The following is a 25,047-nucleotide window of genomic DNA, read 5'->3' as shown; positions in this document are numbered from 1 at the left end:
CATACATAAACTGTGTCAACCAGCGCCATCATGTGGAGTCTGGTATCATCTCCCAATGAAAATGTTTTTATATATTAAAAAACTATACGAGTTTTGTTTCCCTTTTTTTAATTAAGCGCACAATATTTGATAGACAAAAATATATAAGCCACTATACAATTGATTGTGGCATGTCCGATTGCTTTTGCCTGATTCAAATTTAAATCTTCGGTCGATTGTTTTTGACTGCTTTCGATTCAAGATGGCGGCTACACCAGCAACGAATCCTTCACAGTTGCTCCCACTCGGTTCGTAATAATCTTAATTTCTGTATTTTTCTGATTCAGGTAGCAGAACCTCCGGATGTAGGTCAGAAACAGTGAAATAGTAAAGTCTGCGATGTGTTTATTTTAAATTTAATGTGGCGCAGCCACGACCAGCTTCATGTTGGAGGGACAAATGTGATGAAACAGAGCAAAGCTGCCATTTATCAAACACACGTTTTGAAAATAAGACGAAATTAGACAATACAAGGTTTTGGGCTGCATTACATTTCTAAAAGTACATTCATAGAAGTAGAAATTTTCTAAGATGAACGTCGCTTTAACTAATTAGACACCTGTGTTTCTGTCAAAATGGTTGCTCCAGTAGCAGTCAGTCCTACAACGAATCAGAAGAGGCCTCTGACTAAAGACTGTTGCTAAATGACTTTCATGATATGCTAGCAGCTCAGTATCCAGGCAGTTGAGATAATATTTCACAGTAATATGGTGCTGGATGACACTATCAGGTGTTAGCTAGCACTGCTAATCCACTTCCTGCACTTTTGCTGCTCCTCCTTAAATTTGGTTTAAAAAAATGCAAATGGCATTCCAACAGATGTAACGTGTTTTACAGAGCTTGTGGATAAATGTATCGGCTCCAGGATACACATAGTGATGAAAACAGACAAAGAAATCGTCGGCACGCTGCTCGGCTTCGACGATTTCGTCAGTATCCTTTCTGAGACTTGCGCATGGGTTCTGGTCGTCTGAAACCACCAGGTGTTTGGTAGGTGAGGGCTGGATGACAGGACTGTGCAGCTACACCTGTAGCTATGCCCCTTACCTGGGAACCCTCAGTTCTGCTCCTTAACTCTTGACTTTCAGACATGGTGCTGGAGGATGTCACAGAATTGTAAGTTATGTTTACACATCCATCCATCCATCTGTTCATCCATCCTATTTATCCGTTTGTACATCCATTTAATTATCATCCATCCTCTATTGACATCTAACCATTTATCCATTGATATTCATCATCCATCTATTCAACCATCCATCCATTTATTCATTCATGTATCCATATATATGGATAGATTCATTCAATCATCCACCCATCCATTTATCCATTCATCCAACCACCCAGCTCCATATAAATGGATTCACTCATCCATCCATCCATTTATCCATCATGCATCCAAAAATAAGGATGAATATGAATGGATGATGGATTAATTCATCCATCCATTTTTCCATCCTTCCATTCATCCAACCACCCAAATCCGTATGAATGTATTTATTCATACATTCATCATTCATCCATCCATAAAATGCATGGATTCATTCAACTATTTATCCATTCATCCATCCAATCTGTATTCATCCATCCATCCATTTATCCATAATCCATCCACCCAGATTCCTATTCATCCATTCTTCACTTTATATGGATGTTCTGCTCATGGTTTGGTTCTGGTCCGTTGCAGTGAGATTACTCCAGAGGGAAGGAGGATAACCAAACTGGATCAGATCCTCCTGAATGGGAACAACATCACCATGGTAACAAACATGGCCGCTGCTTGCCTTCCGTCGGGCTGCGTTCCATTTCTCTGAGTGATTCACTCTGTTTCCCCCTCTGCAGCTCATCCCCGGAGGAGAAGGACCCGAGGTGTGACCGCCCAGCTGCCTGCGTTCGCTCCTCACTTTCTAATACTCTGATTTTGTAAAAGGAAAATGCTTTTTGCTAAGAGTCTTTTTTTTGTGTTTGGTAAATAAAAGATGCATCATGTCAGATTGTTTTCGTTTCAAATAAAAGAGAATTTCCAACAGCTTGGAATAAAAAAAAGTTCTTTATTTATTGACAAGTTCAATTTAGTGCAAATGTTGGATCAGAAATGAAGTGTTGCAGCAAAGTAATGAAGTAATGAAACCAACATCCAGGTAATTATTTTAGGACTGTAGAGGGAAAATTAGGAAACTCCGGTCAGACTGGATTCAGTCGCACAGCATGGATTGATTTGTTGACAATCAGTACATCGACGACTTCTCCTCTCCCTTCGGATTGGTCACCTTCTCCAGGTTCTTGGTGATGATGTCATAGAGCTCAGCCTGAGGAAAACGGATGAGAGAAATCATGATTCACTTTTTAGGCTTTTCAATGGATTTAAGCTGCTTTTTTACTCTTATTTAGAGGAATATTTAAGCTGGATGATAAATTTATTTTCAGTTAATAAAATGTTTGGATTTTGAAGGTTTAAATTTAGGAGAATCTGGATCGTTTTCCCCATAAATCAGTGATGTCAGCATGCCCAGGGCGGCCATCTTGTTTTACAACTTCTCTGTATTTGGACTTTGAATTCAGGTCAACTCCACGACAGAATATTAATATTAAGTCACAATATTACAATAAAAAAGTTAATAAAAGTCATTACTTGAAAAATTTAAAATTAGGAAAATAAAGTCATTAACAGAATTAATTTGTAATATTAGGAAAGTAAAGTCATAATATAGCCAGAATAATAAAGTTGTAATATCAGAATAAATTTATATTACCACAAAGTTATAATGTTAGGTGAAAAAAGTCCTAATATTACCAGATTGAGTTAGTAAAATTAGGAAAATAAAGTGGCAAAATTAATAAAACAAAGTTGTAGTATTAAAAAAATATAAGTATTAATAGTTTAAGGAATGTTGAGCATCTTAAGTTATACTTTGGTATAAATTTTACGGATTATATTTAGTAGAAATACTTTATCTTTTAAAACATCAACATCAATTTATTATCCGTATCAGGACTTTGAAACAATTGTATATTTTGAAAAAACACTCTATACACTCACATCAGATCTTGATGAATTAGCTGTTTTTTAATTAAAATATATATATTTTCTGGTAATATTCTGGTAAAATTGCATCTTCATTCTGATAACTAAACAAAAATCCTAGTAGCTTGGCCTTACTCCGGTATGCAACTCTCAGAAGGTTTGACTGAAATAAAAGCCCCTTTTTCAAAATATTAAAATCAGAAATTCAATTTGGTGTAATTTAATATGAGGTCCAACAAACCGTTTCTCTCTAAACCAGGATCAGCAGTGAAGGAAAAACTGCTGTGAATTGGTTTTGTGAGTTTCCTGACAGGCAGCATAAACAGGGAGAACAGGTTAGGCTGGGAGGGTTTCTGTATCATTTTAAACACGTCTGCTATATTTTGTGTTATTAATGTAGCATGGAGCTTCCATACATTTTTTAATCATCATGTTTTGTGGGATTTGTTGCCATGATGACAGAAATAAGGGTAAGAAAAAAGTATAAACAAATCCTTTGTATAATTTTGCCAAGTAAACCCAAACACTGCTGTTAAAATTTAAATACATTATGAAACCGACGACTTCAGGACATCATTTGCATTTAAGAAATACAATCTTTACTGCTAAACAGCATAAAACAACATATTTATAATAATAGTTTTAGATGTGTCAATATAACAGTAACAATTGCAACAATATTCTAAGTTTTTGGGAATTCTTAAACATTGTTATTGTTGATGCAATAAATCACAAATAAATCCACAATTAAATAAGAATTTTTGACATTATGCTTCATGCTGTAAGTGTTTTTTGTATATATTTTTAAAAATTAACATAATTTGGACACCAGCTTAGCCAGGTTGCCACAGATTTTCTGGACACGTTGCAAAATTCTGCCATATCGACCTTCTATTTAGAGTCAAAACTCAGAAAGTCCGACTTCCAAGTTGAAAAAAAAAAATAAACTCAACTGGAACACCCACCCACACGTTTTATTTATTGCCATAATAGTGTTGGCCATCTGTAGCAGGGAAGAGTTGGAAGCATAACTGGAACGCGGAAAAGTGGGAAATTACGTCCCTCCAACTTCCCAGTTACGATTTCCCATGTAAATGGAATGCATCATGTGGGTACTGCTGCTTTATATTTGACGCAACTGCGCCCAAGTGTCAAAGCAATGATGCAACAACAACATTTAATCTCAAGCTACTTCATGCCTTTGCGCTGAAAAGAATTCACTCACATCGGCATGCTGGATGCTTGAAACAATCATTAGGACATTTAGATGTTTAGTTCTCATGTGTGTTTCACAGCTAAGCAAAGAAACTACAACATTACAACTTATTTATGAGTTTCCTTATATTCTAATAAGTTTTTTCTATTTACTTACGTAAAATCCACGGATGTCCAGGACGATCACTCTGATCTCGGAGAAGATTGCTTCGTCCTTCTCATGAACAAGTGAGCGGTAGTCCATCTGACGGCAGAAAGAAGCTAATATTTTAGCACACTGACGAAAACATTTTACATAAATTCCCATATGTTTATCCAAATTAAACAGTTTCGTACCACATGAGTATCTTTGGAGGCTTTAGCAATGGCGTCCCCCCTCTCTGAAAAGTACCTGTTCAAACCGAAACAACCACAGCTGAGCGCTAATACATAAGCTACCAGCATGCTTTACAGAAAAACCTCATCCTCGTCTTACTTGTTGATGTTGGTCTGAAAACCATCAACTTTGGTCTTAACTGCAGCGATTCTCTCCAAGATCTTTTCCTGTGGTTCAATTAGAGATTTCAAGTTAAGATGGAAGATTGCAGGAACAGCCCAACCTCGTAAAATCAACGCGACGCAGAAGAACTGACTTACCTGGATGGCGACGCCAAAGTCATTTCCATCCTCTATTTTTGGAATGAGGTGCTGGATCCAGCAGGAAACCTGCAGACATCAAATGGAAACATCAATGGGTTTTCATCCATTCATCTATCAGAGGACTTTTCTTTTTCTTTTTACATTTTAGGAAACATTTTAATAATCTTCTTTGTTGTTTTTTATTTTAACTATTGATATTAAATACAAATTTATTCAAGTATGGTAGAAATACTTTTAAACTTTACTGAGATAAAATTTAGGTTTGCAGAGACGAAGCCGACTTTTTCATCATCCAGGTCAAGGGTCAGGAAAAGGGCAGCTAACATCTATGCAGACCACACATATGCTGGACATGAACTGTTCAGACTTGTTGCTGCTGCCAGTAGATGTACGTACTGTTCCTTTATTTTTCTTTTTTAAGTATGATTTATTTCTGATTTTTTAACAAGAAACACAATATAGAGACATTCAAGTAAAGACTTGAAACAGTAATTAGAAAAATAAACCAAAAAACTGCAAATGACAAAAAACAAAACAAAGATAAATCAAAGCAACTACTATTGCAATAAAATGGATAAAAAGTAAATAAATAAACAGAAAAGGACAAACAGAGGTTACAGAAAATAAAACATAAATTAGTTTAACAGAAAGCAAATAAAACAGGGCATCTAAAGGGCTTAATGTATTCTGTACTATTATAATTGTTATAAGAGTTAGATATTATTATAAATTTATATGCTGTTAGAACTAGATATTTTGATTATTTATTCTAAACCTTATATGTTTATGCCTAAAGTAAAAAACTAAAAAGAAATTCCTTGGTTTTGCCCACAATTTTGAGCAATAATTTCTTTGCAGAAGTAAGACAGATAGATAAATATTAGCGTTAACAGTAATTACAGTAAAATCCAAACCACTGATAATCTTTTGGCTATTTATTTACCGCCAGGATGGTTTCTCTGAGATCCATGATCTCCGGCTTCACTCTGTCCAGAAGCAACATGATTTTCTCGTTTCCTTTGATGAAGCCACATTTTGGAGCTGAGGGACACAGAAACAACAGCTGAGGGGATTTTTCTTACAGAAATATTACCTTCACAAACAGAATCATCCAGGACGCTTTACCTTTCTTCTTCTTCTTCTCTTCCTCCTCGTTCTTGTCTGTTTCCATTTCCTGGAAGATAAACGTCAGAAATTTCAGACTTTTGGGTTTATGTGAAACCGGGTCGTCCTTTTGCACAGCTGTTGCTTGGGAATGTATCACTAATAAAACACAGATCAGCTTATGAAGAAAAGCAGAACATCTAGTACATATTTATTGCACAGTAATTATAGAGGGTGCCAATAATTCAGGCACCTGTTCTTTTGGAATAAAGTATTTCTCACCACTGGATTATTAGTTCCTACCGAATAAATATACAAATTACAGGTTAAATGTTTTTATAATGATGCCAATGAACGAAGCTTGGAAGGAAAAATAGAAACTAAACAAACCAGTTGGAAAATATGCAATAATAGAGAAGTGAGGAAGTTGTTATTAACTCTTTATGTCAGCAATTTTTCTACGCCCTTTTTGCACAATATCACAGTTCTGTCCACATTGGACATAAAGTAGCTTATATTTTAATTTGGACATGAATTTAAAGACGCTGTTGGGTTGGAATCAACATTTTTTTCTTTAGCTAAAATGCTTGAAATTGTGTTTTCAACCAGCATACCAATTCATGCCATAACTGCAAGAATCAAAATATACTTAGTTTTTACTAAAGAAGCAAAGAACATGTGACAATTATTGATTTAATTGCCATTTATACCTCAGTAATTCATGATTAGAGCTGGATGAAGTTTAATTTTGCTGTAAAGAAACAAATTAGACTACTAGAAAACTACAAATATGAAGGCTGAAGCACATGAATGTGTGACTGCTGTCCACAAGGAAGCATGCATAAATAACAGAAATTAATTCAAAGTGTTTATGACTAGAACAAAGGAATGAAGGGATCACCTCGTCTTCTGGAGCAGGAGGATCTGGGACGGGGATATCCAGAGGAGCCTGGAGTGAGGACATGTCTGTGATGCTGAGAGCATCATCCTGGGAAAACAAAAAGACACATTTTATTAAAATAGTCACCACGGGGGGGATGGATTAAAAAAATAAGAAATAGTTTGTATACTGAACCCTGAGGAGAGCATCCAGCTTAATTATCTTCACAGGAATAAAACTGGAAAACAGATTTTCAGCCTAGAATCACAAAACAAACCCAGGAGGATTAAAATGGGAATTATTTCAATTTTCTGGACAATCGAGGGACACAAACCTCATGATAGATGGACTGGCGGAAGTTTTCCACCTGTGTTAAGAGAGAAAAGGGAAAATAGACCTGCTGAGTCACGTTTGCAGAAAGCTTTTTGGGTTTACTTTCGCTTTCCTCTGAGCAACGGGAATTTCCGCTGCTTTTACGCTCAAAAACAACTTCCTTGTACATTTAATTACAGCCGACATTTACAAAACCTGCACAAAAACCGAGTTTCATTTAAAAAATAAGTTTCAGTCCAACTCTTTAAGTCCTGCCCCGATCGGAGCAGATCGACTCACCTTGACTGCGTAGTCTCTGCTAATTTTCAGGGTTGCTGCCTTTGACATGATGAAACTTTACCGCTCTTAAAACAATAAGATGTAAAATAAATAAACCCACAGAATGGATTTTAAATATATATTTTCTACGCGGCAGCAGCTCAGGACTTCTTGTCTCGTCCGTGTGTGAGGTATTTTATTTCCTCATTCAGTTTACTTTCGATTAAACCTCGCACCTCCCACCGACTGTGTCCCTCCTCTGCTGAAAGTAGTCCCCAAAAGACCTGCACTGAGAAGGCTATTATTGAGCATGCGCAGTAGAAACAGGAAGTCAATATGCCTCCATTAGCGTAACAAAAATGATCTGAAACTAAACTACAAGCATATGAGATGCGTTTATTTCGTGTTGGAAATATTTCACATTTCCAACACGAAGGCAATTCAAAGTGCTTAAACGCAGTGCCTAAAGGTGATTTAAAGGAAAGAAAATCAACAAACACTACGTAGCAAACTAAAGGGAAACGTATTTATGCCATTTTAAATGTAGTTGTCGTGAATAGAAACACAACATTTTCCCGTTTTTACTTTAAAACCGACTTAAATTGGCTTTTGGGAGGTGGAAACAAGGCAAGACGGATAATCCGCTTTTACTTTGAAAAACAAAATAAAACCCAAACCGGAAGTATATTTTAGTCTGCAGTCCTCAAATTTGTATTTCCGCATGAACAGTTGGTCACACACGGACAGACGTGTCCGAGTAAGATGGGGTGTGTTAAAGACATTTTTGGGACAAAATAAAGAATTAAAAACTCTACATTTAAGCGGAAGCGGGAAAAAAACCTGTCAGAATCAGTAGAAAGAGCGACAGCGGTGAGTAAACGAGCAAAACAGCTAGCTTGTTGTTGACTTTGATTTCAGGTTTCACTTTCAGCTGAACTGACATTGCTTTCTTAACTTGTAATCTGTCTAACAGCGTTATAACACAGTTACAGAATGTCTCATTTAGTTTAAATAAGCATAACTGAAACTGATCCTTTCGCTTTTCTCAGCTGTTTATTTCTGTAACTAATGTTAGCCCGGGTTGGAGTTTCCCATTATGTCATGTACAGAGTTAAACAAAAATTAATTTAAATTAAAGGTTGTAGTAGAATTGTAATCACTAATAATGCTTGAGTAATTCAGGACGGAAAGTTTGTAAAAATGACCATAATTCATGTCAGTATGAATTAATATGAAGACAAAGAACAAACTTTCATTTTTTTAGCAAATAAAACTGCAGCTATAGTTTCTGCAAACATGGAGTTAGAGGAAAGCAGCAACATTAGCTGCGTTTCCATCACAGATGTGTGCAAAACTTTGTTGATATTATGCGAAAAATGTAATAAATAAAAATTTGCAATTAGTGTTTCCTTTAAATAAGAAAAAATTTAAATCATACGTCAATAAGTTTGTTTACGCAATAAGTCAGTAAAAAACATGCTGCGCCATGATTCTCCAGCTACTTCTTCATCGTCTTCTTTGTAGTTTTTGCCAGTGGCTAACATCCGTTGTTGATCATGTGACTAGTCAGATGTGAGAAAAGTGTTTACTTTTGATTTTTGTGAAATAAACCAAATTCGATACGGCTAAATCATCCTAGCAGCGAAACATTTAATCAAAAAACAAGTTTTTTTAAATTGGAATGTTTCCAGTAGGACATTTTTTTTCGAAATGTGAAATCGTGCAATTATGTTCAGCAAAAAACAGCTTATCTGTGCCTTTAGAAAGCTGTAACAGTTTATCAAACTGGTATCTTTTTTCCCCGGCAGCGATGAGCAGCAGCGCCGAGTCGGTCCAGATGGAGGAGGTCCGGCAGAGAGCCCAGTCCCTGCTGTCGTCGTCGGGTTTAGCCCAGGATGTGAAGGCCGAAGTCCTGACGCTGGCCAGCATCTCTCTGCCTGTTTCAGAAAAGTACCGCCATCTGACAGCAGAGGAGATGCTGAAGGAAAACACGGCCGGTCGCAACAACCTCGAGGTTTCTCTTCTGTTCCTACTTCTTCCTGCAACGCGGCTGATGATTTCTGTTGTTCCTTATGCAGCAGTGCATTTGTCTTGTTAATTTTTAGCTTTGTGATCCACAATATTAGGAAAAATGTGTGTCATTTAAGTAGTTCTTATCAGTTTACAGCACAGGTGGGTGGAGAACCCAGAAATTATACTCAAGTAAGAATAGCACTACATCAGCATAGTTTTACTGAAGTAAAACCTCAAGTAAGAGAAAAAAACTTATGAAACTTTAACAGAAACTACAGTTGTGTTTCTGAGTCTGGTGGAGTTTTGGTTAAAACATGTTTGTTTTTCATTCAGTGGGTAGAAAATTCAGTAATTTTACTCAAGTAAGAGTAGAAATACGTCATAATAAAATTACTCAAGTAAAAGTACAAAATACAACATTGTAAAAATACTCGTAAAAGTAAATTTAAAAAAAAAAGTTTCCCAAGTAAATGTAATTGAGTAAATGTAACTAGTTACTACCCACCTCTGGTTTGCAGTTGAACGTCAACAGAATGAATGTAAACGGATTGTCATGTTAATATTTTTTCCTTTGGTTCTTTTCTCCTCGCCAGGCGTCGGAGTCGTTGAGTCGACTCGTCAAAGCTTTGAGCATCCTGGAGAAATACGGCTGCAACCTGACGAGTCCCACCAGGCCCAGATACTGGAGGAGCGTCAAACACAACAACCCCGTCTTCAGGACCACCGTGGACGCCATCAAGGTGAGAAAAATCCACAGACGTTTCCCCCAGACTAACACAATGATGCTGCGCTGCCAGGCGTTTGTTTATTTATTCTAAATAGTTTTTTTATAGTAACAGTGATGGCGAGTTCGGGTTGATCTAATAGTTGATACTCTGAACTCTATAAAGGCTGAATTATAGTTTCACTTTTAGAGGTTTGCAGTGAGACTTGTGTGTGTGTGCATATATATTTGTGCGTTTATATGTCACATTCACTCATTACGTGTTCTGGCAGTGCTGCAACTCAATAAAGTAGAAGAGAAATATATTTTGATGTCTGAGATAAAAATATAATACATATAAAAACTGAATTAAGAGCAACAAACTGTACAGTAAGGGCAAAATTACAACATAAAATACTGTACAATTATTAAAAATTGTGTCCTTTAATCCAAAATAATATGTAACTGAGTAGAATAATTAAAAACATTTACATGTGCATCAAAAACACCAGACTACTTGCAACAAGTGTGTGTAAATAATCTATGAAAAATAATAAAGACCTGAGGAGGGTTGTATTGATTAATTGTAATAAATCGATGATTGAAATAATCGTAAACTACTTTAGTAATCCATTAATAATTAACTGGAGTCATGAAAGGCAATTTGCTGAAAGAAGAACATATTCAGAGCAGTAATTAAGCAAAAACTTTACAAAAATAAAAACATTTTGCATTCAAGATGGGGAAAAAAACCTTATTACTCTTTAAATATGTTGTACCCAGAACTCCTCAAGTTGCTGGTTTAGCTTCACCCAGTTCAAATTCTGCAAAAATGAAATCTCCTATTAAGAACCTTTTTTATATCAAATTATTAATTGGTGAATCCAATAACTAATCAGCAGATTAACCCGACACTGTATTGATGCTAAGTCAAGCAGAAAGGACTAAGTGCAGATGCACCTGTTTTTGCATTTTATGAAGGAATAGGACCATTTATTTGCATTTTAATCTATTTCTAACATTTTATAAAATAAGCTTAAGTTGTCACATGAAAATTCTGCAGAATGCGCCTGTTTTTTTGTTTTTTTAAAATCAGATTAATTATTAAAATAATTGTTAGTTGCCTGGACTTTAGTTTCTACCAACATCAGAGAAATGTTTCCTCTGCGTCGTATTTGGTTTTGCTCAACAGGGCGGCCGGAGAGTCCTGTTTCTGTACGGATACACCAACCAGCAGATCGACGGCCTCAGCTTCCCCGACGAAGTCACCGAGCCGGACTGTGACGTCGTTGCCGCGGTGACGCTGGAGGTGATGACGCTGCGCACCGAAGTGGACATGCTTCTGAAAGTCAGTGCCGGCTCCTGGGGAAACCCGCTCTTTGTTTCTCTTTCTGTTCTGGATGAGAAACCCAACAACTTTGTTTTGTTGTTTGAACCTGCAGGGCGTCCATCCTCACCCAGAATGCTTCAAAGACATCATCCCGGGTCTCACCCTGCAGGTCAGGAGAAAAACACAACCCAGTCAGCTAGACTTCAGGAAACATCCTAAATGTTCTGCATTTCCTCTGCAGAAGGAGCAGACTGACGACTCAAGGAGAGACGACGGACAAGGAGAAAAACCTCAAGCTCCGCCCCTTTTAGTTAAACCGACTCCTTTACCCAGGCAGACTCAAGTTCCAAAACCACCAGCAGGTGAGTCTGTGTTGCACAATGAATAAAATGAAAGGAGGCTTCTTCTGGAGAGTATCAACAACTATAATAGAAAATATTCACGTCTCAGTTGAAGTTTTGCAGCTTCAAAAGCCTGAAATGAGCTTTTATCATCTGCAAAGTCAAAAATAAGCGTGAAAAAACATTTGTTTACAGGTTTTAATTCCCTGGAATTCTCATTTTTCATTATCTTCTGATAAAACTGTCGTTATGTGTTTTTATCTGCCTGCAGTTACTGCAACAACACCAGGAGATACTGACAGCTGTTAACAACACAGATTCAGCTTAAAATTTAGATCATTTTTAACATTATTTTCAAATGATACACGCTTAGAATAACATAAAATAGTGACAATTAACATTATTGTAGCAAAATAAACTCAAGAAATTGAGATTTAAAAAAAAGCTATTGCAATTTAAAAGCCTTATATCTTGGTGTCTTGGTCAAATTAAATTTAGAAGAGTAAAACAACCTTAATCTCTTTACAAAAAAGTTTGGTACAATAAAAAGTTTCTCATTCATTGTCCAGGTTTTTGTCCTGCTCTATTCTTATTCTGTCTCTGCTGTCTTCAGCGCCCCCTGCAGTCGGTCAGTGTAATCTCTGCGGCGGAGCGTCCACACTCGTCTGTCCGTCCTGTGAAGACAAGCCTTTCTGCGACGCATGTGACGACCTGTATCACCGCCACCCCTCCAGAGCCAATCACAAGCGAGACAAAATACAGAAAACCCAACTGGGTGCGTCACGCTGCTCCACAGAACTGATGCAGAATTGCTTCTTTTGGATTTTAGATTTCTGAATTTTGTCTTGTTTTGCAGAGAATTGCAGCATCTGCGGCATTTCTTCTGTAAGCATCCAGTGCTCCACCTGCATCCAGAGGCTGTGTTTGAACTGCGACCGGCTCTTCCACTCCCATCCGGACCGCAGAGGTCACAGCAGGACCAACCTGGCCGCCGCCACCAGCACCTCAAGGTGAGCAGAACGCTCCTCGACGCCATCGCTGGAAGGGAAACCAGTGCTAAGTGTTGCTCTCGTTCTCCCAGTCCGTCTCTGTCTACCTGGGAGTGCGCTCACTGCACCACTGTGAACGAGATGCGAGCCGTCCTCTGCACGACCTGCGACCGCCCTCGACTCGCCACTCCTGCGATCGCTGGCCCGGAGGGTTCCGGTCCGACCTCACAGAACACCGGTGGGCCTCGGACACACGAACCTCCAATGCACCAAAACAATAGGTGTCACGAACTGGACAGAGGCTTTCTGTGGTGTCCAAACGTTTTGTCCTCAAAAAAAGTTAAAAGCACCTGTACACTGCAAAAACACAAAGTCTTACCAACAAGCAAATGTCTTAGCACACTTCAAAACAAGACAAAACTAATTTACAAGTAACTTTTCTGCAAGAAATAGGACCTTGTTTTAAGTCAATAATTCCTTAATATTGTTGAAAAAGTTCTAGTTCCACTGGCAGATTATTATAAGACATTTTTCTCATGTTATAGGTGAAGTAATTTGATATTCAAGACGTTTTTACTTAAACTTATTTATCTGGCTGAAAAGCCACTTTTGAATTAGTTTTGTCTTTCAAGTTTTACAAAGATATTTACACTAGAAACTAGACAAAAATACTTGGTAAGATTTTGTGTTTTTACAGTGCAGGCCTCTTTTTTTACTTTCTATTAAATGTAAAAAATCTGACATTATTTAATCTTAATAAACTAAGACATGTCAGATTTAAAAAAAATTTAAATGCAAAACATAAAAATGGTTGTTTTATTTCTATTTTTTCTGACCCAAAGTCCGAATAAGTGTTGCTGGATGTTTGTGGTTCTACAAAATTACAAGTTCAAAAACCTGGACAATGAATAAGAAACTTTTTTTTTTTCTTGTAATTTTAAGATTTTGTCTGTAAAGTTTGTCGATCTAAAGGAAATGGGGAAAAAAATTGTTCACCTGTGTTCACAGCTAAAACTCTCGTCATTCTAGAACTGTGGGCCGCACAAAATCATCCAGAGGGCCACAAATGGCCCTCGTGCCTTATTTTGAACACCTCTGGTATAGACACACTACTTACATAAATATTGAGACGTTTATCCAATTTGATTGAACATAAACAGAAAATGTTGGAAGAAAATTATTTAAAAAAATTATGTAAGCATTTTTTTAGTTTATCAGCCAGACTCTTTATTTTTTATTTTTCTGACTGTTTTCTGTCCCACTAAACAGATTTAATTGGTTTCCAGTTGAATTGCATATATTTGAGCATTCCTCCAAGAGAAGATCTGTTCTCATTATGGAGTTTGTCGTTTTTATTTATTTTTGTTTGTTTTCCCTCAGAGTGGCAGTGCAAGAGCTGCACGGTGGTGAACCAAGGCAGCAGCATCCTCTGTGAAGTGTGTGAGCGCCCCCGCCTGGCCACTCGCCCGCCTGTCCCTCCAGCTCCAGAGTCTGGGTCAAAGGTCTCTGCTGACGATGTCATATTTCTGTGTTTAAAGGTTTTATGGATAATTTGAGACCTGGTGCTGTTTAAATGTCACTTTCCTGTGGGAAATGTAATGTTTATAGCATGGAAGTTTACAAAATTATGGGATTCAATTTTTTTATTTTTGCTTTTTTTCCCCCCCTCATTTTGTGTCTAACTTCCTGTTGGAGCGCCCCCTGGTGGTTTAGTTCCTCTTATATTTTATATATTTGTGTTTTTTCAGTGGACCTGCCAGTTCTGCACCTTTGTGAACTCCAAGCCCTTGGCGGTGTGTGAGATGTGCAGTCTGCCGTCCAAAGACGCGTCTGGCGTTTCTGCGCCGCAGCCGCTGCAGCAACCGTTGCAGCAACCGTTGCAGCAGCCGCCCTCCTTCACCAAGGAGCAGCCCGACTTGGGCACGAAGCCGCAGCCGAGGCCCCGAGTCAACCTGGATCTGAAGAGGCAGAAAACGATGAGGGAGGATGGACTTGTACTCATCCACCAGATCAGAGTAAGAAACACACTTCTTCCTTCCTTCCTTCCTTCCTTCCTTCCTTCCTTCCTTCCTTCCTTCCTTCCTTCACTCCCTCTTTTCGTCCTTCTGAACTCTGATCCTGTTTGGTCTTCAGGAAGCGGAGAAGCGCGGCGTCAGCCCCGAGGAGGTCTACGCTGCTCTGAGCATGTGCGGCGGCAGCAGCATCAACCCCTGTGATTGGCTGACCTCTGAGCTGCCGCACCTGCTGGACGAGATCTGTGCCATGGCGGCCTCCGTCCAGCTCACCTGCAGGCCGGGCAACGGCGGCTCGGCGCTTCTGATGGAGAGGGACGGGCCGGAGCAGAACGCCGCGCCCGGCGGCGTGAAGCTGTCCAGAGCCGAGGCCAAGCTGGCCTGGCTGGCAGCCGGCGGAAACAAGGACAAGGCTGTGAGACAGCTGCTGAGGGACAGACAGGTCAAGGTAGGACCCTGACAACGGTTGCTATGGAGATGACCTGCAGGAACCACTGGGCAGATCTTGTTTAGCTCAGTTTAGGAAAAGTCGATTCTAGGGCTGAAACGATTAATTGGATTAAATTCAATTAATCGATTAGGGAAATAATCGTCAACTAATTTAATCATCGATTAATCGCTAACTAGAGGCAACATGCTGAGAGAAAACATACTCAGAGCCGTAATTAATCCAAAACGTTGGAAAATATATACAGATTTTGCAATTAAGATAAAAACACATTTGTCTGTAAATATGTACAACTGTTGTAGATTGATCCGGTTCACATTCACTGAAGGAATTTTATATTATTGCTTTGAGAGAATAAAATGTTTATTTGCATCTTTTAATGTATTTCTAATATTTTATTTAAAACAAAAGCTTGAGGTTAAATGAAACAACTGTAGAATGTGCCATTTTCTATCTGATTAATCGTAAGAAAAATTGATTACTGAAATAATGATTAGCTGTGTTTGAGATCTCTTCCTGTTTCGTGTGCAGATGAGGGAACTTCACTCCCTGGGCTTCCAGGACATGTCGCAGTGCGAAGAGGCTCTACGGCAGAGCGGAGGGGACATCAAGGGCGCTCTGTCTCTGCTGCAGCGCCCCCTAATGGAGCCGTTCCACCAGCGCATCTGGCTGGACCAGCCCGAGCCGCCGATCAACCCCAAACACCCGGACAAGCAGGTCAGGCGACTGTCTGTCTCCTGGGACGTTTGTTGCTCTGGAAGGTTTGCGTTCCTCCCTCACATCGCGCCGGATGTCTGCTGCTGCTTTTCAGAGGATGTGCAGGCGCCTGCTGGCGCTGTACGACCTGCCCAGCTGGGGGCGCTGCGAGCTCGCGCTGTCGCTGCTCCAGGAGCCGGACGTGAACTACTCCCTGGAGGACGTGGTGCAGGCCGTGAAGGAGTCTCAGGACCGGGAGTTCATCCGGCGTCTGCTGAACACCGAGTGTCCCGTCTGTCTGAGCATCTTCCCCCGCAGCAAGGTCAGGGAGTCGGAACGGCAATAACTGGTCCTTCACATAGATATATGCGCTGAGATCAGTCTCACTATGCGCTCAGATATAACGCCACCCTAGTGGGGCTCAAAACAAATTTTTAGAACAACATTAATGTTTTTCTTTTGCCCAATTTTGTTATTTAAAAGAAATATTTTCATTTTGGTCCTTAAAAGTCCTAAATTTCTTCAGTAGACTTTTTACTAAATACTTTTTTTACTTTCTTGGACAGCTACTATTGATCTTTACTTGAGGGAAAATATGTTCACATAGTTCAACTCTTGGGTAATTTTTTTAATTGTACTTTTTGTACTTTTTATTCTTTTGTTGTCTTTGTTTTCTTTTTTATGAATTTGGACTCTGAGTCTGTAATAAAATCTATCTATCTATCTACTGGGTATTTTACCACCTCTAACTGGGTGTCTGTGTGAGAGACATTTCAAAACAAAATGTTATATTTTAGTTTAACTTGTCTCTGCTGTAAAATGTAGAATACAGTCACAAGGCTTTATTAATAACAGTAATAAATTTTACAATCATAAATTGAAACTATCTTTTTTTAGTTTCTTTGTATTTTTTTTAATCTCTAAAGTGTGACGCTGGAAAAGTTTGAGAACTTACCGTGAAAGGTGCTTGAATTTCACTGTGGGATTAGTGTGCTACAGCAGCATTTAAAGCTCGTTTATTTTTTGTGTTTCCATGTCGCTGCTGCAGATGCAGTCTCTGACGTCCTGCCAGTGCTCCGTCTGCCACGAGTGTTTCCGGCAGCACTTCACCATCGCCGTCAGAGACAAACACATCCGGGACATGGTGTGTCCCGCCTGCAGCGAGCCGGACATCAACGACCCCGAGCAACTGGACAGCTACTTCTCCACCCTGGACATCCAGGTAAACTGGGAACGAGAGGAAAATTTGTTTATAATCAATCTGTGTCTTAATGGTTTCACTTTTTCAATAAAATTACTAAAATAAAATCTGAAGAAAAGGAAGCATAACGAGACACAATCACACTAAAAACCTGTGGTTTAGTTTCACCTTTTAAGGTGGTTTTTACCTGAGTAAGATTCAAAGTAAGTAGTAACTGTTAATTTACACAGATTTACAGACAATATGATCATTACAGCAGCTTAATTATGGCCAACAAAGAAAAACAAATCCAACAGAAAAACATTGCAAAAGAAAAATGCTTCAATCAGGGTCAAAATGCTGCAGAACATCAAACAAAATGCTGCAGAACTGCAGACGAAATGCTATTGACATACAGTTTGTGATTAATTAATTACAGACCCTTTAATTAACTCGATGAAAAACTTTAATCTGGCTCCACCACTAGGTTTTGTGTTGGTGTGTTTTGGAGTTTGCATCATTCACGTGTTTGTATCACATCTTGCTGTTTTCTGCACCTGTATGCCGACATAATTATGTCTAAAGAAAACACAATGTTTCTGAAAATGTTCTGGAAGGAAAACCTGGAGATCTCCAGGTCAACAGGTCAGAGGTTAACGAACCAGGGTTGAGTGTAACTGAGTCTTATTTAACCGAAACATGGGAACTGAATTGTTTTGGTTTTGTTCTGCAGCTGCGCGACTGCCTGGAGCATGAAGTGTACGAGCTGTTCCACAAGAAGCTGACGGAGCACGCGCTCATGAAGGACCCAAAATTCCTCTGGTGCTGTCATGTGAGTCGTTCAGAAACATTCAGAGCTCAAATCTTTCCTCTCTGTGTTTATCGGTCTGAGATCTGCTCCTCCCCCTGCAGATTATTGATGTTCATGAACATTGTTCTGCTGCAGTTTGTTTAAAGTTATTTTAAATTATTTTCCAAAATACAAAAAAAATCATTATGTCTGGCAAGAACAAAAAATCTTACCACATATTTTTGGTCTAGTTCACTGTGCAAATATCTTAGCCCTCTTGAAATAAGGAGAAACAAACTCATATATAGCATGAGAAAAATGTCTATCATTAATAATCTGTCAATACATTTTTACCAATATTAAGAAATTACTGATTAAAACAAGCTCCTATCTCTTCATTAGTTTCGTCTCATTTCAGGTGAACGAGGATATTTTCTCTAGAAACAAATTATTTTATTTATTACGTTGGTTTGTGTAGCTTTCTTTATTTACTCGTGTCATATTTGTTGACACGCGTAAATAAAGTTGCACATTCCTTCCCGTTTACTAAACAACAGTGAGATTATAGTTTAGCTTAATTTAGCTTAACTGTCACACAGTCTTGGTGCTAAAAGTGAAAACCAGGGGGCGCTGTGGTACTGTGTGGCTAGAGCAGGTCCATCTTGCCCCGAGGAGGTGAAAAAGTACAAATATTTTATAAAAATCTACTTGGATCCTCCTGTTACGAAACAAGTTCATGTTCAATTGCATATTTTGTCCATTTTTAATAAGATTGCTGATTGAAATGCATTGAATAACTTCCTACTGTTCACATTTGTTTTTATACTTTCATTTTTGCATAATTTCTGTATGTTGACATGACGTTTCACAATGTGCACAAAATTAACCATTTTATAAAACGTTAGACTTTAAAATACCAGTTAATCAGTATTTTATGGTTTTTACACAATCACATTTTCAATATCTTTATCAATCAGGGGGAAGATCAGGTTGAAACTTTATGCAGAGCCGCCTGCAAACAGTTTATATCCATGACGAATCCAAAATGCTCATAGCTGATCATTTTAATAGTTCAGACACCAAATATTCTGTAATATGCTGAATAATGACCTTTAACCTTACTGAGATCAAAACCATTATCAGAAGTAATTAAAATGAATAAAACTCACAGCCTTTCGTAAGCATAATTAAATTACCCTGACCTGATGTAACTCTGGGAACAAACATATAGAAAACGGTATGGGAAGAAATCCAACCAGGTGTGGGGCTGAAGTGTTCAGGTCAGAGGTTAATTATTTCCAGTTTACATTTACATACTCAGAAGTAGCATATATATGACCTTCTATGAAGAGAAAGGGGAAAAACACAAAATCTTACTAGTTCTAGTTCCATTGGCAGATTATTTAACTTTTAATAAGACATTTTTCCCGTGTAATAATTTATCTGCCAATGAAACTAGAACTTTTTCATCAATATTAAGAAATTATTTACTTAAAACAGGCCTCTATATCATGCTGAAAAGTTACTAGTTAGTCTTATTTCAAGTGTACTCAGATATTTGCACTAAAAACTAGACCAAAATTACTTAGTAAGATTTTGTTTTTTGTTTTTGAAGTGAGGTAATTAGATCCACTATCAGTATTTGGGACTAAAACTGCAACATTTATTACATTTCCGGCTGCTGCAGTTCCCTTTCTGACTGCACTGAGTGAAACCAAACAAATCCTTTGAGCAAATTGTTCCCCTCCTCACCTAAGGGGGCGCTGCACTAAGGGAAACAACACAAAAACCTCTGAAGAAGACACCGAGCACAACTTCCTGTTTCATGAAATGTAAACAAAAATGGAGAGGCAACATATTTTAGTGGTTGGAGGATTTCACTTTAGTCTTTAGTAGTAGACCACAAGACATTTCTCCCGTTAGCTCTAGGGCAGCACGTCGTTTGATTGTATTTACCCAGAATTCCTTTGCGCCGCAATCCGCTTCCTTTGTTACAGTCTGCGCTTAAAAAAAACAAACCACCCAGCGGTTATTTTGATAGTAAGTTAATGTTTTTAGTGTCTGGACAATGAGCCGATTAAAAAGCCTCTGGAACGTAACATCACAAATCAGCAGGCACTGCCGTTACCTAGCAACCCCAGCGGAATTCCACCCGTTACCTAGCAACCAAGATGAGCTTCAGCACGTTTGGTCAGCTGATTTTACTGCTGTATGTGCTGTACAATGGCTGCTGGAAAAGACAAGAGTTTTGTTGTTGACTTACCATCCAGGAACCACTTGCTGCATTGTTGTTGGTTGCACATGAGGCTCCACTTCTGCTTTTCAAAGATGTACGGTTGTGTAGTTGCGCATCCATTTTCAAGTGCGAGTGTAAACGATGAGTTGGGAGATGTGGTCAGCAGCAGTTTATTTGGATTTAAAGTGATAAGATGCCATAAAAACAAAATAGGCAGAACTGAACAGACTAAAAACTCATCATTTTGTGCAAAATCTGTGTTGAGCATGTTTTGTATAGGCCATAGACCTTTCCTAACCTGTTCAAGGACGTTTTCTGTTACTAAAACTAAATGAAATAGCAAACAGGATGCAGTTTTAACAAACTTACAATAAAATCAAAGAAAAACTAGAAGACAGACCGAACATTTCACTCCCTTTTTCTCCCCCTCAGTGCACCTCCGGCTTCATCAACGATGGGAACCAGCTGAAGGTCACCTGCCCGTCCTGCCGCAAGAGTTTCTGCGCTCAGTGCAAGAAACCGGTGAGTCTGACCTCTGCAGGAATGTGTGTGGGAGTCGCTCGTCTTCCTTCAGCCAGATAAATATCTGAGGAAGCGCCCCCGCTCAGCTGCTGTGCCTCCGTTCCAGTGGGAGCCTCAGCACCAGGACGTTTCCTGTGAGCAGTTCCAGCTGTGGAAGCGGGAGAACGACCCGGAGTACCAGAGGCAGGGCCTGGCCGGCTACCTGAGGGACAACGGCATCAGTAAGCAAGAAAGTAGCAATTATCTCTGAGAAAAACATTCATTCAGTCTACAGGTACAACTTAAAAACTTCAAATATCACGAAACTCACATATAACATAGATTTACAGAAATGTAATTTTTTTCCTTCCACTCAATTTTCTGGGAATATACATAGATACTGTACTCTGTGAATAGCTAGCTTCTTTAGCAATTATTTTTTGTGTCTTCCCCATGATGCTGTCACAAGAAAATCACCAACTCAATCTAAAGGTGCAGCTCAAAAATCTTAAATATCACAAAACTCATATTTTAGAGATTTATTTCATCTGGAGGGAAATATTTTCTTTCTTTCTAATTATTTGTACCTCGGAAAATTTGAGTATTGCATAAGATCAATAAAAAAGTATTTTAAACAGAAATGCCAGGATTTAAAAAGTGTAAATTTTCCTCCAATACTTTTTTCTTCCACTCAACTTTCTGGGAGTATACTTGGTTACATTACTCTGAATAACCAGCTTCTTTAGCAGAGGAGCTGGGAATAACATTTCCCCATGTCTCCTAGGGGCTCCATAAAAACAAGTTAGTTTTGTCTTATTTAAAGTTAACTAAGATATTTAAACTAGCAGCTAAACCAGAACTAGTGGGTGATATTTTATTTTTCCAGTGTTCCCAGTTAAAGCCTTTCTCCTTCTGATCTGACCAGTGTGTGTTTTTCTTGCAGCCTGCCCGGAGTGTAAGTTCCAGTATGCGCTGACCAAAGGCGGCTGCATGCACTTTACCTGCTCCCAGTGCCGCCACCAGTTCTGCAGCGGCTGCAACAACCCATACTACAAGGTGGGTTCCCATGACGACGCAGCAGCCTGGGTGGAGTTAGCAACGCGGCGTGGCGCTCGTCTGACCCCTTCCTTCCTCCCTCCCTCTTTCCCTCTCTCCCTCCCATCTCTCTTCCTTCCTTCTTTCCTCCCTCCCTCCTCTCCTTCCTACCTTCCTATCTCTCTTCCTTCCTTCCTTTTTTCTTTCTTACCTTCCTTCCTTCCTCCATCCTTCTCTCTCTCTCCCTCCCTCCTTTCCTTCCTACCTTCCTATCTCTCTTCCTTCCTTCTTTCTTTCTTTCCTTCCTTCCTTCCTCCATCCTTCTCTCTCTCTTCCTTCCTTCTTTCCTCCCTTTCTCCCTCCCTCCTTTCCTCCCTCCCTCCCTTCCTTCCTTCCTTCCTATCTCTCTTCCTTCCTGCCTCCCTCTCTTCCTTCCTTCCTTCTTTCTTTCTTTCCTTCCTTCCTCCATCCTTCTCTCTCTCTTCCTTCCTTCCTTCCTCCATTCCTTCCTTCCTTCCTTCCTTCCTTCCTTCCTATCTCTCTTCCTTCCTGCCTCCCTCTCTTCCTTCCTTCCAGGATGTTTTGAGTAGGACCTTTCCTCCTTGTTTATAATTTTCAGTTGTTTCCTTTGTTTAGTTTTCGTCCTTCCAGAAAACTTTCTGCTCCCTGCTGAGCTGCGTCTGGTCCCAGTGTTCCCAGTAGATGTTTCTTATGCTGGTGTTTGTTCCTCCTGCAGATGGAGTGTAAGATTCCTCAGTGTAAATTCCCTGGCCTGCACGCCCACCACCCCAGAGACTGCCTGTTCTACCTTCGGGACTGGGACGCAGACCGACTGCAGGCTCTGCTGCAGGTAACTGGTTCTCCAGCTCTGAACTGGGAGGAAAGGGGAACCAGAACCCTTTCCTCCAGAACACGTCTAGACTGTTCATGTGAGATTGAACATTTGAAGCAGAGTTCCTCTCTGAGTTCATGGAGATGCTAAACTGGGAGATGCTAATCCCAGTTTAGCATCTCTTTTTATACCGTCGTCGTCTTTCCTTTCATATTTTATCTTTTTACTTTTCCTGTTCTCCTTTTCATCTTTGTTTTCTTTTCATTTCCATTTTATTTTAACTTTTCTTATTTTCTTTATTTCTCTGCTGTTTTATTTTTTAGCCGAAACAGAAACATTTTTCACATCAGGAGTTGATTTAAAAGCAGTTCAGTTTAATTTAAGGCGTAAATTAATTTCCTGTCTTGTTTCCCACCAGAGGAGCGGTGTGGCCTTCAACACGGATCCTTCCAATGAAACCCAAACCGGTGAGTGCCGGCCGGTTCTGCTGTGGAAATAATTGGGACCTTCTGGACTTTCCCGTCTTAACGGTCCGGTCTCTGTGCCGCAGATTCCTGCGGCGTGATGGAGCAGAAGGACGAAGGCGGCCAGCCGGCCGACTCGCCGTGCGGCCTCCAGACCCAGCCGGGCCAGGCGGGGCTCTGCATGTGAGTCAGCAGAACCGGACAGAACCTCCGGACGGTTCCTGCTTGTCGGGTCGAGCCCAGAGGTTCTGCAGCGAAGTGAAGCTGCTCTTCCTCCTAACACTGATTTTGTTTTTTAGTTATTTACTAAAAATGTTTAGGAAAAAGAAAACGGAGAAATCCGAAAAAAGAACAACTGACGGTCCGAAGGGGCCCGGTTTGTTTAAAACATCCCTCCCTCCCTCCCATAATCAGAGACCTGCAGTGTTTTAAAGGTTTAAATTAATGTCATCTTTTTTTTCCCATTCTCATTGATTATGTTTTTATTTTCACGTAAATCTTCTCCAGGTGTCACTAAAGCGCTGAAGCAGCTCTGACAGAAACCCTCTGAGTCTCAGGTTGTTTTTTCTGCAGGAAACACTACAGGGAGTACCTGGTGAGCCTGATAAACGACCACTCTCTGGACCCGGCGGTTCTCTACGAGGCCCAGGAGCTGGTTGTGGCCTGCCAGAGATACCTGGGGGACCTCAAGCAGGGAGACGGAGAGGACGACAACGCTTTCAGCGCCCGCCTGCTGAAGGTGAGGACAGGCAGGATTAAACTCATCTGCTCTAATAAACCCGGAGACGCTGCTAATCCAACTGTTCTGGTTCCGCTTTGCAGAAACTGATGGAGGTTCCTCTTGGAGAAAAAGTTCCTCGAAGCAAATAATCTGAAGAAATGCTTACCCTGCAAAAACTCTTACCAAGAATCTTTATCTGGTTTCTGTGGCAGAGAAAATTAACATGTAGGAGCCTGTTTTCAGTCAGGAATTCATTAATATTGATGAAAAGGTTAAATTCACCTATAACAAAATATTTTCCTATAACTTATATAGAACTAGAATTTGTTTTTATCAGTATTAAGGAATTATGAACTTAAAACAAGCTGCTGCATTTTGCTGATTAGTTATCTATAAGTCAGTTTTGTCTTATTACTCAGATATTTGCTCTGGAAACTAGAATAAAAATACTTGGTAGGATTTTGTATTTTTGCAGTGTTGAAATCTGATTGATTATTCCATAGAAATCACTGAACCATTTTTTTTTTTTTGTTGAAGCACAATCTATTTTAAAAATTTCTGCACATTTTCTCTTGCTTTGTGCTTTTTAATTGGATTTTATGAAAAAGTTGAAGTAATTCACTGTGTTTTGCAGGAATCTGACAGTTTTATTTCTTACACTCGAATAACGAAGCTAAATGTGGGGAAACAAATGAAAACATTGTTATATTGATTAGATTTTGGTGCAGATGTTAAATTTTTCTTCTGCTTTGGTGTTCACATGATGACATCAGATTTTAATAAATGGTTCAAAATGGAAAAGTTGAAGAAATTCTCATTTTTATTTCCTGCTCCTTTCTTTGCTATTGGGGGGCAGAAATGTGAAGAAAAATGGAACATGTCATTTTATGCTGGGCTCTGTAAAGGCGTATTTAACTCAATAAAGCTGTAAAGTAACTGAGGCTTAATGCTGTGCAGCCAGACCACAGTACAGTCATGAGTAAACAGGCTCCCCACCCCCTGCATTTCTGCCAGATGATGCAGCACTTCTGGTGAAGAGCTGTGCATGTTGCAAACATTTGGGCGTTCTCCATCAAAGGAAGTGACCAAAACGACCCAGAACACAAATCTTACAGCTACTATAGGATAAAATTATTTCAGATTAGTGTGGATTATTGGAAAGAGAATGAGATAACTTCATTTAGGTGGAGTCACATGAGCTCAAGTGAAGCTGAAATCATTTTAAACAGTTTATTCAATAGATTATTTACATACAAACTGATG

General features: G+C 39.3%; 3 protein-coding genes across 3 annotated transcripts; 2 read left to right on the top strand and 1 right to left on the bottom strand.

The window, feature by feature from the left end:
* Positions 1-149: 149 nt before the first annotated feature.
* lsm5 (LSM5 homolog, U6 small nuclear RNA and mRNA degradation associated) lies at positions 150-2,068 on the top strand. Its single transcript, XM_028004773.1, has 5 exons — positions 150-287; positions 877-972; positions 1,128-1,155; positions 1,727-1,799; positions 1,882-2,068. The coding sequence occupies exons 1-5, from the start codon at positions 242-244 to the stop codon at positions 1,912-1,914; spliced, it is 276 nt and encodes a 91-aa protein (XP_027860574.1). The 5' UTR covers positions 150-241; the 3' UTR covers positions 1,915-2,068.
* Positions 2,069-2,070: 2 nt separating this feature from the next.
* On the bottom strand, positions 2,071-7,779 carry psme2 (proteasome activator subunit 2). The gene is made up of 11 exons (XM_028004768.1): positions 7,515-7,779; positions 7,237-7,269; positions 7,098-7,160; positions 6,924-7,010; positions 6,044-6,092; positions 5,862-5,959; positions 4,916-4,984; positions 4,755-4,822; positions 4,616-4,670; positions 4,437-4,523; positions 2,071-2,348 (listed from the first exon to the last, which is right to left on the bottom strand). The coding sequence occupies exons 1-11, from the start codon at positions 7,560-7,562 to the stop codon at positions 2,268-2,270; spliced, it is 738 nt and encodes a 245-aa protein (XP_027860569.1). The 5' UTR covers positions 7,563-7,779; the 3' UTR covers positions 2,071-2,267.
* Positions 7,780-8,176: 397 nt separating this feature from the next.
* Positions 8,177-24,586, top strand: rnf31 (ring finger protein 31). The gene is made up of 24 exons (XM_028004745.1): positions 8,177-8,363; positions 9,302-9,507; positions 10,100-10,246; positions 11,402-11,557; positions 11,652-11,708; positions 11,781-11,901; positions 12,494-12,655; positions 12,737-12,890; positions 12,962-13,107; positions 14,250-14,371; positions 14,618-14,884; positions 15,003-15,329; positions 15,861-16,046; positions 16,141-16,347; positions 17,074-17,247; positions 17,939-18,037; positions 20,664-20,753; positions 20,860-20,974; positions 21,676-21,788; positions 22,504-22,617; positions 23,018-23,066; positions 23,150-23,246; positions 23,637-23,802; positions 23,886-24,586. The coding sequence occupies exons 2-24, from the start codon at positions 9,304-9,306 to the stop codon at positions 23,931-23,933; spliced, it is 3,321 nt and encodes a 1,106-aa protein (XP_027860546.1). The 5' UTR covers positions 8,177-8,363; positions 9,302-9,303; the 3' UTR covers positions 23,934-24,586.
* Positions 24,587-25,047: the final 461 nt, after the last annotated feature.

This window comes from Xiphophorus couchianus, chromosome 21 (assembly GCF_001444195.1).
Source record: "Xiphophorus couchianus chromosome 21, X_couchianus-1.0, whole genome shotgun sequence".
In the NCBI taxonomy this organism is placed as follows: Eukaryota; Metazoa; Chordata; class Actinopteri; order Cyprinodontiformes; family Poeciliidae; genus Xiphophorus; species Xiphophorus couchianus.
The sequence above is the reverse complement of the archived record's forward strand: the minus strand, read 5'-3'. Positions and strand labels throughout refer to the sequence as shown.